The following is a 15,781-nucleotide window of genomic DNA, read 5'->3' as shown; positions in this document are numbered from 1 at the left end:
TATTTTTGTTTTTTATAGGTAATTTATTGGGGAAAGCTTTAGGCTATAATATGACATCACGCTTTGTATAGTATAGATGGAGCAGCAGAAAAGCTTAGTGAATGCGGGAAAATGAAGGTTTACGTGGACGAAATTGCAGGCGGCCGCTATTTTTTATAGGTCCCTAAGCCCTGATCAATAGTTACACAAAATGTAATTTAATTATTAATGGTGTATTGGATTCGTAACGAATGTTATGCATGCACTACCTCATATTATTTTTTAGAAAACATAATCTAAAAACATCTTGCTCTGTCTTTTATGATTAACCGACTTCATTATATCAAAACTCCATCACGGTACTTTTAGGAGTTTAAAAATGACCTAAACTCGAATTTCATTTAATACTTATAATCTACGTTCAAGTACGTTCTACTTCATCATACAGCGATTTCCTAACTAGCAGAGTATAAGCTGTTCTCGCCACTCGCATGCATCTTTCCCGCAAACATAACTATGTCATCGACCCATTTTGCTAGAAGATGTTCGACAATTTGTGTTTCCAATCATTCCCAAACCCGTGTTTCGGAAGGCACGTTAAATTGTGGGTCCCGGCTGTCATTTTCGAAGATCTTTGACAGTCGTTAACAGTAGTCAGAAGCTTGAATGTCTGACAACCAGTCTTACCGAAGGGTATTGTGTTATCCCAGGTAACTGGGTTGCGGAGGTCAGAAAGGCGGTCGCTTCATGTAATACACTGGTATTCAGGTGCATCCGGTGAGACTGGAAGCCGACTCCAATATAACTTGGAAAAAAGGCTAAATAAGCTAGGCTATATAATCATTCCCAAACCCACTAACCCAACAATCATTCATCAGAGGCCCACTCCAACTGCCAGTACCAAATCCTTATCTAAGAGGAACTAGGCAAATTCATAGAAGTAAAACATGAGTAACATTTATAATTTAGTAACAATATTTTCCCCAACCCGCACTTGGCCAGTGTGCTGGACTCAAGGCCTAACCCCTCCCTCATTCCAGGAGGAGAACCTTGCCCAGCAGTGGGACATCGACGGGTTAATTTTTTTTTTACTATTCCCAGAGTTGACGTCATACAGGCAGCCAGTTGTGAAAACGGCAGCCACTTCCCTAGACAGTACGCTTTGCCGACTAAGTGTTTTTATAAATAAGTTTTTTCCTTGACTGAAATTATTGTTTTTGTATATATTTTTTTTGTATAATCTGTGAATCTGTATTATTTCCTAGAAGGACGCGTATTCTAGTGACAGACTGAACGGTTTCTCAGCGTCAAAACAAACACGTTATATAAACAAACTAAGTTTGAGAACAGGTCAGTTGACGCACTTAGTTCCGCGGGGATTTACAATACAAACACAGCATACCTTGGGGACAATATCTATAGTTATACTCTCTATAAAACCGGCGAATCGCTGCACAAACGTCATTCCATTCAAAGCTCACGACGATTCAAGACGCAACTGATTATATTTTTGGCATAACAAAAAACAGTATATAAATTCAACGTTTTCCCGTATCACGTTAGTACAGTTAAGACATCCAGAGAACATGGACTCTAAATTCGGTAAGGATTTTTTATTTTATATAATAAGTAGGTATCACGCTTTTTTCGCGTCGGGGTAGGTAGAGACCAAAGAACATCAATATAATAAATATTAATCAAATGATATTTTTTGGACAACTCACACGCGATCATTTGATTCCAAACTAAGCGATGCTAGTATGTAACTAGGCAACAGATAAGAATTTTTACATATCTACTTATAATAAAATTCTTCTGTACGTGTGTATGTCACTGAACTTCTCTTAAACGATTGGACCGATGTTGATAAAATTTTTTGTGTGTGTTCAAGGGGATCTGAGAATGTTTTAGATTATTGAAAAAAGTTTAAAATTTTCAAATTAAAGTCGTGTAGACAGGACAACGTCTGTCGGGTCCGCTAGTCTACTTATAATTACATACTTGTATAGATACATCAACGACCATTAATTTTTTGCTGCAATTTATTCTGTAATATATTGTAATACGCTCGTCTGTTTGCCAGTTAGTGCTTATAACAGGTTATCCCTAAGTATCTACTATTTTATATCATATGTAAGTAGGTCAAGGGCCATCTTTTTATTATATAACTAGCTGACCCGCGCAGGTTCGCTTACGAATTTTCTTTACTTATGTTTATATTTTTTCTTTCCTGAACCTTTTCCGTGTCTTAAAAACCATTTTACAAAATCAATAAGTCGAATTGGGTTGAACCGTTCTTGAATTATACCCTTAGCAAAACATTTGGCGATTCATTTTTATATTAGGTCTGGGAAAAAGTCTTTTCGCATTATAATATGTATGAACTCGTAATAAAATCTCTTTGGCTCCAAGAATCGCAAATAAGTACACGGTTTATTAGGTTTCTTTCAGTGAGCTCGTGAGGTACCCAAATATCGAGCTTTTTCGTGTAGAGAAAGAAATATAAGAAGACTAGCGGGCTGTCCCGACTTCGTCCGGGTATAGTACAACTTTATCCCGTTGGTTTCATTCACGTGGGAATTTTGAACTCATCGATCCTATACAAACCTTGTCCCAACAGTTAAAAATGAAAACAATAATAATTCAATTTAGCTTAGTTGTTCAAAAGTTATGCACGTACAATGGCGTACATACATTTCAGTGATTCATTTTTGATATATAAATTCCTATGTTGATAATAAAATGTTAGTGTGTTTTCATGTATCATTATATTAGTTTTTGTGTTAGATAATTTAAACAAGTTTTTCGTGTTAAAGTTTTTATTGATTGATAAACAACTTTTTGAGGTAAACTAGTATATTACTAGTCTACCGTGTAGTAACTATGTAGTTAATATACTAATGTATGTATATGTGACATTGTGTTTTAAGTGTATTAACTTCTGGTTAAGTTTCAGATAGCTTATCATAAGGAATCGTCATAGTTGCTTTCATAAACTTGGCGTCATTTTATTTAACAGATAGGACATCTAACTCTCTTAATTGGCCCTGATAATTTTAGATCAAGCCTCGGTATTTCGTGGATTTGATTCCCACACAGAGCAAATATTTTAGCGATTCACAAATAGTTATTTTGTGTCTGTTGTTTGTATGTTTGTAAAATCCCCTGTGGTCATTTAAAAAAAAAAGGTAGTAATTGTGAATTTCGGTTCTTCACCTTTAAGTAATTGCTAAAGCAGTAACACTAAAACAATAAAAATTACGCAATAGACCTAAAAAATATTCTAGCTATAAAATTAACTATTAAAGAGGAAGAAACTAGTTTTTAGTTTAACCATTTCAGTGTATTTCGTTACATATATATCCTTAGTAAACAATTGGTGTAAAATAAAATATTCCCGTAATGTATTCTTATAGGAAAACATTTGTTATAACTGTGACAATCCAGTGGTATACCGACAAATTATAGCCACATCGTTTCATCCACGGTTTCTGAGTACATTTAGCGGTAGTTTATCTATTCAATATCGCTTTTATATATGACTAGCTGACCCGCGCAACTTCGCTTGCTCAACATTTTTCGTTGCTACTCCGCTCCCAATGACCGTAGCGTGATGTTATATAGCCTATAGCCTTCCTCGATAAATGGGCTATCTAACACTGAAAGAATTTTTCAAATCGGAACAGTAGTTCCTGAGATTAGCGCGTTCAAACAAACAAACAAACAATCAAACAAACAAACAAACTCTTCAGCTTTATTATATTAAAGTATAGATTTTTAACGCTATTGAATAGATAAACTATCGCTAAATGTACCTCAGAAACCGGGGGTCAGTTAGTCAAATATTAAGTAAATTTTCTGTTCATTGTTACAGCAGCACTATTGATCGTCAGCGCGCAGATCTGCGCCACCCTCGCGCTGCCACCATGCGTGTGCACTAGGAACTACACCCCCGTCTGCGGCTCCGACGGGGTGACATACGCCAACTCTTGCCTCCTCGAATGTGCCGTGTTCAACACAGGAAACAAGATCACTATGAGCCGCCAGGGCCCATGTGACGGCCCCCAGCCATCAGTGGAACTACCAGAATGTATCTGCACTTTCGATTACACACCAGTTTGTGGTACCGACGGCCGTACTTACCCCAATGAATGCTCTTTAGGATGCCAAAAGGCTAGATTTAATAGCTCCCTTAAAGTTGCTCAGCGTGGAGCCTGTACCACTCCTCAGGAGCCTCAATGCATTTGTCCAGCTCTCTTGAGCCCTGTGTGCGGCAGTGACGGCAAGACATACGACAACGACTGCCTACTCAACTGCGCCACTAAAGACAACTCAAGCTTAAGAGTGCAACACCACGGCGAATGTGACAACAGTGTTAAAGTTGTCAACAATTTCAACTAACTTAATCACTAGATATAGTAGCGCGATTCTCTACAGTCGGAATCGAGTATCGAGAGTTTGACATTTAAAATGTACTGCCAAAATAATTATTACGACGCACGCTAGAGGCGCTGATCAGCTTTTCAAAAAAGCAAATTCTCGACAGCTAGCCGTCTGTCAATAGTGGTAGACTCGCGATACAACTTAGCTCTATTCTTTACTATCGGAATCGAGTATCGAGAGTTTGACATTTAAAATGTACTGCCAAAATAGTTATAACGACGCCCGCTAGAGGCGCTGATCAGATTTTCTTAAAAAGATCTCGATAGCTAGCCGGTTGTCGATACTCGATACTAGTAGAGAATCGGGCTGAACGATTTTAATTTCGTTACCAAATGATCTTTATATCGGATCTGCTCTCACGACTGTTTCGTCGTAATTAGTGTTAAGTATTCTGACCAAAAATAATGTATTTTTTTTCTAAAATTTTTATTTCGACTACTATTGTTTAGTGTTTTTGTTGTTGTTACGTGTGCTCTGAAGATTTTGTTATAATATCACCGCGTTGAGATGTGTTCATTGTAAAATTATATGAGGAATGATGTTTATGAATATCACTATAATATTGTTATAATTAAATGCGACTATTTTTACAAGAAGACTATATTTATTTCATTAAGACTGCCTTTCTTGCGCATTCGGTAGTGTATGCGACTGCCGCGCTGCGGTCTGGAGTTCGAATCCTAGGCTGGATTGGGCCAAAAAAAGATGAAATTTCTCAGCGATCGCCCTGAAGAAAGTTATAATATACATATGTTGTTAAGGGTAAGGAAGTTAAAGGTTGTAGACCTCTATGCCTCAAGCAGCACGTAGGTATACGGTTCTGCGCCTGACCTTCCACTGGTCGTGTCGGTCTAACGGTTCCACCGGCTATGAGAGTAAGGGAATAGAGAGTACTGTCTGCTTTAAATGAAACTGGCAGCCGCGGCCGAGTCGAGCCATTAGGACACTATAATATTTAATTGATTAGAAAGAAACCTTTCTTATATCACTTTTTGGACTTTAGTTTCAACATGGTTGCATAGCAGTCGAAAATCTACGTCTTAAAATATTGTTTGATATATTTTGTTTAACACTGTGCTATTGGCGCAATAGGCATAAAGCCAGCGTTGCCACGAAGTTAAAAAGAAAAAAAAACCTTTCTTATTTAATTGAATGATTTGATTTTGAAACAAACAAGCGGTTTCAGCAAATACTTAGTTCCCTTATCATTGTGTCGGTTATCTAGTGACATTTTTAGCACGGTTTTGATAGTTGTACCTGATATGAGAGCGTATATACAAAAACAAGCAGTGATAATGGACTGATATAGCAGAATTGGCCTCCCACGGAGCATTTACGACAATCAATTCAAGGGAACATGAAATATTTAAACTGTATTTGCAACTGTTCGAAATTGATTAATTCGTGTGGTGGGTTCGAATCCCACCCGTGACCCGGGACAAATTTTTGTGTGATGAGCACGAGTATTTGTTCTGAGCCTGGTTGTGAGTTATTTATATAAGGAAGTATGTATTTAGAAGTATATAAGTATGTTTATAAGTTATTTGGTTACCATAGTACAAGCTCTGCTTAGTTTGGAATCAAATGACCGTGTGTGAGTTGTCTAATGATATTTATTTATCATTTAATAAATAGACCTACTACCACAGTTCCATGCTCTTTAATTATTTTGCAAGGTTTCCTCACGATGTTTTCCTTCACCGTTGGAGCATATGACAATTATTTCTAATACACACAAAACTTCGAAAAGTCATTGGTGTGTTGCCTTGAGTTCGAACCTGCGACCACTGGCGCGGGAGATGTCAACTTATACCACTCGGCTATCACTGCTTTGAAGTACTATCTAAAACTAATTTCGGCAGAATTAAAGTAATTATCTTTATGATTAATGTTTAAATATTGTGTTAATTTTCCTGCCCTAATGTAAATTACTTGTTTTATCCAACTGCCTTTGACAGGCATATCAGGCGATCCTAGTAAAGGCTCTCTAACTTTATATGTACTATGTAATTAAATTATAAGACGCGGCGTTGTTAAGTATAGTACTCATGTTCATCTATACTAATATTATAAAGCTGAAGAATTTGTTTGTTTGTTTGAACGCGATAATCTCAGGAAACTGGTCCGATTTAAAAAAATATTTCTGTGTTAGATAGCCTATTTATCAAGGAAGGTCATATATATATCATCACGCTACGACCAATAGGAGCAGAGTACCAGTAAGAAATGTTACAAAAACGGGGAAAAAATTTTCACCCGTTCTCTCTTATGTGACGCAAGCGAAGTTTATTTATTTACTGTACTTTTACAAGTACAAGTTGCGCGGTTAGCTAGTTTTGAATAAATTGCATTGAATTGATCAGTGATGAGTCAGCTGCACATTGGAATATGGATTTATTCGAATTATGCGACTCGAATAGAAATCGAGTCTGACTGTCGAGAGCACGGCAGGAGGGACGGGCTTTTAGTGCATAGGCCGGTCTGTATTATAATAAATACAAAGATTCCTTGTCAAATTCAACATTTATTGTTCGAAGATTTACAAACTATTAACACTGTGTTACTTTAAGAAGAAACAACAGGAGTCAGAAGTCTTATTTGCGAAGTAGTTACATGTTTACAAAGAATTATAAATATTGCTAAAATTTTCAATAACGTTTCTATTCCAAGTTAGTTTTTACTATTTTTGAGCTATAACATGTCAGTTAGCGTGTAGTTTGTATTTCTTCGTTTGACGGCATCTTAAAGATTTTAACCGGTCTTAATACCAGTCTTTGTATATTGTTGATTCTCAAAAGACTTGCAAACACCGAAATATACCACACGAAGAGAAGGATTCTTCTGCTTCTGACAATTGAAAACGCATTGATTGCCATAAGTTTTGCCGTCAGTGCCGCATCTTGGAGAGTACTCGAGAGTGCAGGGGCCACAAATCGGTTTAGGTTTAGGTTTAGGAACAACAATCTTCTTGCATGGTCCGGTATTTTTCACAAGGATATTCAGTTTAGACTTGGAAGCGGCGCATCCTAGAGCGCACTGGTTATCGTAGGTGACTCCGTTCGTGCCACATACAGGCTGGAACAATCTCGGACACGCACAGGGGTCTAGCACGTACGCCGATGATGCGCAAATGTAAGCGCCGATGAGCAACAGTACTGCTGTAATAATAAACAGGAAATTAAGTCATTTCTTTCTAAGTTCGGCTTTATTCGTTTCAACATGATTGCTTGGCAGTCGAAAATACGACCTTAAAATTTTATTTGATATACTAGCTGACCCGCCAAACGTTGCTTTGCCATTAATTTTGTTTATTATGTCCATGTGTGTGCACAATACACATGTACACTCTCTGTTCCTTCACTCTCATAGACTGATAGGTCGGATAACCGACACGACCAGTGAGAGGTCAGACGGAGGACCGACACTTTACGTGCTCGCCGAGGCACGGAGGTCTACGACCTCAACTGCACCTGCACAGTTGGCTGGTTTCAAAGAAACTGGCCACCACAACCGAAATCGGCTAGGACAACATTATTTATTAATTTCGAAAAATCACTGGTGTGTTGCCTCGGATACGAACCCTCGACCACTTGCGTGGGAGGCGCAACTTAAACAAGAAATGCATAATTGAAAATCCTTACCGAATTTGAGAGTCATGTTTCTCTCTGGTAGCCAGTCGTGATCAGATGAGACGAGGTGAAGTAACAAGTGACTACGACGTCAACAGTACATGTAATGATGATCAATACTGAATTGATATCATATTATATACTAGGATTTATGTATCGTTTTCCCCAATTAATATTTGGCTTGTTATTGTATTATCTAGATTTATTTAAGCACTAATTATGATAATTAGCAGTAATTAGTTAATTGTTATTTATAAAACGGGAAAGGTATGAATTTGCCTCGAAATTATATGTAATTAGGGTTATATATTTATAAATGCACAGTCTGGAACAAAAGCTTCGAGGATAAGCGACAATTTTATACCATTGTTTTCTTTCAAAACAGTAGTCGAAACGCCTTGGTTCTGAAACTATAGTACTTTATATTATACATAATCTTTACTAATATTATAAAGCTGAAGAGTTTGTTAGTTTGAACGCGCTTATCTCAGGAACTACTGGACACTGGTCCGATTTGAAAAATTCTTTCAGTGTTAGGTAGCCCACTTATCGAGGAAGGCTATAATATCATCACGCAACGAACAATAGGAGCAGAGTACCAGTATTTTTTTTTACAAAAACGGGGAAAATTATTACCTATTCTCTCTTATGTGACGCAAACGAAGTTGCGTGGGTCAGCTAGTAAGAGATAAACGTACATTAGGCCTGTTGTGCCCGAAGTCGCAGGTAAAGGTGTATGTAATACAACCACGTTACCTAAACTATTCTATAATGTTTGTCCCATGTAGTCAGAGGCAGCCTATTACCACAGGCCGATACCGAATTCCGGGTTATTATTGAGAAATATTGTCACCTAAATTAGAAAAGAAAAAATTACTTTGCTCGACCGGGGGGTCGAAATAGAGTCTATTGCACGGCAGTCGGATCCACTACCAACAGTGCAATAGAGGCAGTCTTATTCAGGGTTAAGTTAAAAACAGAAATAACCTCGCAGGATTAGATAGCTTACATTATAAGCAACAACTTTTTTTCTAGGAGTTTTCATAATTCATAGTGGCTTAGTTAACGACAGCCACGCGGATCGATCTTTGGGGTTAAGCCACGCTCGCCGAGGTTGTTCTGTGGATGGGTGACCATCTAACACATATCGAGTTCCTTCGTGTTTCGGAAGGCACGTTAAATTGTGGGTCCTGGCTGTTATTTTCAGAAGTATTTGACAGTCGTTAACAGTAGTCACAAGCTTGAAAGTCTGACAACCAGTCTTACCGAAGGGTATCGTGTTAAATCCCAGGTAACTGGGTTGTGGAGGTCAGATAGGCAGTCGCTCCATATAAAACACTGGTATTCAGCTGCATCCGGTGAGACTGGAAGCCGACTCCAACATAGTTTGGAAAAAGGCTAAGCTGATATATATAGTGCCGGCTTTCACAATGTTCAGAAGTCTATGCGCATCGTCAACAGTCAGTCAACAAATCTATGCGCCTATAACGAGCCAGCTTAGGGTTGCGGTAAAGTAGGAGCAAGTTGCTGAAACAGACTGAAAAATGGCATGACCCTTCACTGAAAACTTTTTTCTGTCACATTATATACTAGCTCCCGTCTGCGACTTCGTCTGCGTGCAAAGTTTTCCCGTCGTATAAAGTGTCCTATCTAGGTTAATTTCAGTTCAATCAGTTAAAAATCTAAGAAGATTTATACAAACTTTCACCCCCTATTTTGCCTGATGCCTACGTCATAACATCTACCTGCATGCCAAATTTTTGACCGATCCGTCCAGTGGTTTGTGCTGTGTGTTGATAGATCACTATGTCAGTGTTTTATATATTACTTAGCTGACCCGCGCAACATTGCCTGCGTCATATAAGAGATAATGGGTCATAATTTTGCCCGTTTTTGTAACATTTTTTACTGGTACTTCCTCGATAAAAGGGCTATCTAACACTGAAAGGATTTTTCAAATCTGACCAGTAGTTCCTGAGATTAGCACGTTAAAACAAACAAACAAAACAACTCTTCAGCTTTATAATATTAGTATAGATATAGATTGAAAGATGTCAAAACGCGTAGAACAAAGTTGTTGCATGATGTTAGCTTTCTAAAGCTGCAGGTTTTTGGTGTTTTTCATTTAACCCTATATAGAAAAGAGAAGAGAGATGTTTATGTAATTAGCTGTTAGAGTTAAAATAGGCTTTTATTTTCGTTGTACGGATAATACCCATTCGATTCGTGGAATAATTTAATCGATTCGATCGGTATGTTGCTATTTATATAATCTCTATTTATACTAAAAGTCGTAATTAATAAAGGTAAACTTTGTTTGTTTGTTTTGTGCAATCAAATCTATAAAACTACTGACCCCATTTTGAATATACATCCTTTGAATGATCGAACTTTTCGAAGTTATGTGCATAAGAAATCATTATGACCTCTTCCATCTAACGGTGAAGGAAAACACCGTGATGCATCTTTGCATGTCTGAGAATTATTTAACGTTACAGTTTTTGAACCTTTGAAACATCATTCCAGGAGAAGACCCAGCGGTGGGACAGTAGTGATATCTCAACATTTTAACTGAATTATTAATGAATTTGAAAATTGAACCTCACGAATTTTGTCTAAAAGAACTTTTTATTTATTTAAACTTCTTATACAAAAATTGTATAAAGGCTGACTTAATGCCAAAGGCATTTTCTGCCAGTCTACCATGGGGTGATGCAGAGATATTTGCAGCTTTCTTTTGCATTCCTTCAGTTGCAGTTGTTCAAGTCGCTCGAAGGCCTTTGGCATGATTTAACTACTGTTATCTTAACAACCGGCAACGTCGTATTACGTGTCCTCTGCAGACGCTCTGCTAAAACATCATACGGGCACCCATCTGTAGAATATCTGCGCTAAAGTTGCTAAACCCAATGATCGTTCACCGACCGGTAAGTGCAAACAGCTGCAGCAAATTCTTAAGCTTTCAAAAGACATTTTATTTACTAGCACGATGGATAAACAGAATTCAGCTCACTTTGGGGTTGGAATACTCCTCCACGAACAACCTGTGGTGATATGTAGATAGTGGACCTATTCTTTGACCAACTATCTGTCTATATCAGTCTATCAATATCAATCTAGTGTCAAAGTTGTTGAAGCCGCCCGAAAGGCCTTTGACATGGCTTAACTTAATTGACAACAACCGGGACCAACGTTTTACGTGCCCTCCGAAGCGCGGAGACGCTCAGTTCAAATACCACTATGCGGTCACTCATCTATAGAATGACCGCGCCAACGGTTGCTTAACCCACAGATTGTTTACCGACTGGTGAGCACTGGCTATGAGCACCTCTTCGACCAACAAGGAGCCCCGAATAACGCTAGCTATCTTTATCTCTGGAGCCTTAACAAAGATGTGTCATGCCTGTCGACACCGAGGAAGATCATCGTTAGCGAATTAAGAGAGCAGTATTAATACTAGAACATCTGACGAGAAAAACAAACAATAGTAGTCAGAATAAGACTTCAAATTCCAATTATCCTTTATTTCGTAAACGTCTTACAAAGTATTTGAAACAAGCATTTGTTTAATTTCTTTATCGCTTCAAAAAAACTAGTTACTCATGAGACGAAACAACACGACTTACTCTTTAAGATTTTTTTTTTCCCAGAATAATATATTTTATTTGCAAAAAATGTGGTGGTATACAGGCATACAGGTGTTAATTATCTTAAAGTACAATCACATTTTACTTAAAAAGTAACATTTTCGTTCGATGTCTTAATCTCTAGAAAACTTTTAACATCATAAAAATTGTTGCTAAGTAACCATTTTATACATTTTTTTCTTAAATGCCATTGAATTTAAAGATTTTAAATAAGTAGGTAATTTATTATACAATTTTACTGACATGGCTATGCAACTTTTATTATATTTTGCTAATCTGGGTATTTCATTTAAAATTAACATATTTGGATATCTCCTATTCCTAGGATTAACCGAAGAGGCGGTTTGAAAGAATGCTTTTTCCTAGTGGTTGATTGGCAATATAGTTCATAAATTTCAAGATCTAACCCCTCCCTAGTTTGGGAGGAGACCCTTACCCCGCAGTGGGACAGCAACGGGTTAAAAAAATAGCTATAATAAAAAATACAATAATAAATGAGATTACATTTATTTGATAATGTGAAAAATATATTTAAACAAATAACAGTAATTCAAAACACATTTCTGATCAAATACACAATTTACTGACAGATTTACAAACACGATGAAAGAGAAACAATATGAATCAAGAATGTTCTTTGCGAAGTAGTTACATATTATTGTGTAAAATAAAATGAAAGAATGACAAGCATGAGAATATATATATAACGATTGAGATGACACAATTAATGATTTATGTTTATAAATGACTTTACGAATCTGGCAATTATGGCACATCACAACTGTTTTCAGTACCTCGATTCTCTACCACTATCGACTACCGACAACCGGCTAGCTATCGAAATTTTGACATTTAGAATGTACTGCCAAAATGTTTCCTACGACACCCGTCAGAGGCGCTGATCAGATTTTCATACAAAATTTCTCGATGACAGTTCGGTTGTCGGTAGTCGATAGTAGTAAAGAATCGAGGCACTGTTTTAACTAATTATGCCGCGCTTTAGGAAAAACGTGGGTTTCAATTGGGTTCGTAATTGGATGTTAATATAGTAAACCAAACTCGGGCTATTAAGCGACCTACTAATCTAGATTATCATAGGAATGTGGCAAAGTGTAAGTGCGAGAGGCCGATATAATGTCATGATTTATTCGCACGTTTGTAATGGTCTGAGTATTGTTCCCATATTGACACTTATTTTGGTAAATTCAAATTATATTTTTAGTGTTGTTGAGTTGTGATATACCAAATGGTGGTTCGTGTTTTATAAAAATAAACTTAAACGCGAGTTTTGGTGAAGCCAGTCTTGCAAACTCCAAAATATGCTACTTTAAGGGAAGGATTTTTTAGTTTTTGACAATCAAAGAGACATTTATTGGAATAAGTTCTACCATCAGTGCCGCAACGCGGGCTAAACTCTAACGTGCAAGCAACGCAATTTTTCACAAGTGGTCGTTTGCACGGTCCAGCATACTTCACTGATATCTGTCTTCCAGTTCTATAAGCTACACAGCCGAGATTACACTTTGTAGAGTACGTAGCTCCGTCGGTGCCGCATACTGGGCTATATTCTTTAGTACACACACATTGGTGTGGAACTCTTTCCTCCAGCATTGACGCTGATATGGCGCAGATCTGAGCACCGATGAGCAACAACGCTACTGTAATAATAAACAAAATATAAAATACACAACTATTACTGCACGAAACGGTGTTCAACTTAAAAATAGTTGTATCGTTGTAGACTTACATTAAGCGAAAAAACATTAGAAGGTTCTTTACTGTAATAAAGCCGAATAAATAGCAGGATAGGTTATTCCAAATATCAAAATTGTGGGTCCCGGCTGTCAATTTCGAAGATCATTGATAGTCGTTAACAGTAGTCAGAAGCTTGAAAGTCTGACAACCAGTCTTACCGAAGGGTATCGTGTTATAACCTAGTTAACTGGGTTGTGGAGGTCAGATAGGCAGTTGCTCCATGTAAAACACTGGTACTGAGCTGCATCCGGTTAGACTGGAAGCCGACTCCAACACAGCTTGGAAGAAAGGCTAAGCCATGAACTACAACCCTCAGTTAAATTTAATTTTTAGTTTTATATATAAGTTAAGAGCGTATTCTCGTCAACAAGCTTGAAAGCTTGACGAGTAAAATTAACTGTTACCACATATGTAAAAAATACTTTTATTTAAAAAAAAAATGAAAATCTAGATAAACAAAATAATGAATTGAACATCTACATAAATAATAACGAATCACCGAAATGTATGTACGCGTATAACTTTTGAACAACTAAACTAAATAGGATAATTCTTGTTTTTACATGTTTGTAACTGTCGAAACAAGGTGTATGGAGGCGATGGCATCAAAATTTGCACGGGAATTAAATGAACTATACTATACCCGGACATTCCGCTAGTAGTTTAATAAAATTATTGTCTTTGTGTAGTTTGTTGACATTTGCTGCTTGTACAATATTTCTGAAACTGTAGCGCATTTCTGTATAGTCTGTACTGTCGAGTATCGAGAGTTTATCATTTAAAATTGAGACGCCCGTAGCCAGTTGCGCTCACCGGTCGGTAAACGATCTGTGGGTTAAGCAAACCTTGGCGCAGTCATTCTATAGATGGGTGAGCGCATAGTGGTATTTTGTTCAAATGCCACGTCTCCGTGCTTCGGAGGGCACGTAAAAAGTCGGTCCCGGTTGTTGTCAGTTAAAATAACAGTCGTTAAGCCACGTCAAAGGCCTTCGGGCGGCTTGAGCAACTTTGACACTAGGTTGACCACTAACCATACGACAAGAAGAAGAACATTTAAAATGTACTTACTACCAAAATAGTTGGTCCGGACTTAATAGAGGCGCTAAACAGATTTTCACGTAAAATTTTTCGAAAGCTAGCCGGTTGTCTGTAGTCAATAGTAGAAGAGAATCGAGATACTGAAGTGGATTTTTAAAATCAAACGCTCTTGAAATAACTTACAGTTGTTAGTTTCCCAGCGTTTGTAATAAAATAACGAGAAATATTAGATTACAATGTCCTTACCGAATTTGAGAGTCATGTTTATCTCGGGTAGCCAGTCGTGATGAGGAGACGAGGTGAAGTAACAAGTGACTACGATGTCAACAGTACATGTAATGATGATCAACACTGAGTTGTTATCATATTATATACTAGGATTTATGTACAGGTTTTCCCGATGGAATACTAAGTAACCTATATTTAATCTGTGTTGCAAATAAAACGAGGAAATGATGTGTTCCTTAATTTAATCTGTAAATGGCAGGTGGAGTAAATGTAATTGCTCATAGAAAAGACGAACATTACTAATTCTGTGGTCGTCCACCACAAACGTAGCAACGACAATCTTATCTAAAAATAAATAAATACACCTTGTCAAATACACTATTTATTGTTGAAAGACTTACAAACTATTTATGAACACTGTTACATGAAAGAGAAGTAAAATAAATGTAAAGTGTTCTTTGCGAAGGAGTTACATACAATAATTGTGATACAAATGAAGTAATATTAAGGTGACATCTATGTATATTCTACATACATATGGAAAACTTTGCGATAACCTCGCGTTTCCAAGGTAGATTTATTGTTTTTCAGTTATTACATCAATTAACCCGTTCCTGTTTCTTCCTTTCACCGCTCTTTAAAGACTTGATGCAGTATTCGTATATTGTTCAAAGCCGGTCTTTCTATATTGTTGATTCAGAGACTGGCAAACTCCGAAATACGCTACTTGAAGGGAAGGATTCTTTTGCTTTTGACAATGGAAAAAGCATTGATTGGAATAAGTATTGCGATCAGTGGCGCATATTGGGCTGAACTCGAGAGAGCAAGGGCAGCAGTTGTTTTGTTGTTGATGTATAGGTTGGCATACTCCCACGTGGATCATAGTGATAACTTGTCCAGTTTGTTGAGCTGCGCATCTGAGGGAGCATAGTGAAGGGTACGTAGCTCCGTTCGAGCCACACACCGGTTGGTAAAGCTCCCGACAGACGCATCTACGTGGCGCCGTCCGTTGTAACATGTACGCCGATATACTGCAGATTTGTACGGCGATGAGCAAAAGTG

General features: G+C 37.4%; 2 protein-coding genes across 2 annotated transcripts in view; one reads left to right on the top strand and one right to left on the bottom strand.

Annotated features, from left to right (window-relative positions):
• The first annotated feature begins 1,316 nt into the window (after positions 1 to 1,316).
• Positions 1,317 to 15,781, top strand: part of LOC142979604 (serine protease inhibitor dipetalogastin-like) — a 45,799-nt gene continuing 31,334 nt past the window's right edge. The window contains exon 1 of the mRNA XM_076124634.1: positions 1,317 to 1,581. Coding sequence (XP_075980749.1) covers positions 1,566 to 1,581 — 16 coding nt within the window. The 5' untranslated portion in view covers positions 1,317 to 1,565. The remainder of the gene's footprint in view (positions 1,582 to 15,781) is intronic.
• Positions 6,927 to 8,200, bottom strand: LOC142979335 (thrombin inhibitor rhodniin-like). The gene is made up of 2 exons (XM_076124193.1): positions 8,064 to 8,200; positions 6,927 to 7,580 (listed from the first exon to the last, which is right to left on the bottom strand). The coding sequence occupies exons 1-2, from the start codon at positions 8,077 to 8,079 to the stop codon at positions 7,174 to 7,176; spliced, it is 423 nt and encodes a 140-aa protein (XP_075980308.1). The 5' UTR covers positions 8,080 to 8,200; the 3' UTR covers positions 6,927 to 7,173.

This window comes from Anticarsia gemmatalis, chromosome 16 (genome assembly GCF_050436995.1).
Source record: "Anticarsia gemmatalis isolate Benzon Research Colony breed Stoneville strain chromosome 16, ilAntGemm2 primary, whole genome shotgun sequence".
NCBI classification, from domain to species: Eukaryota; Metazoa; Arthropoda; class Insecta; order Lepidoptera; family Erebidae; genus Anticarsia; species Anticarsia gemmatalis.
This window is presented reverse-complemented; position numbering and strand designations above follow the sequence as displayed.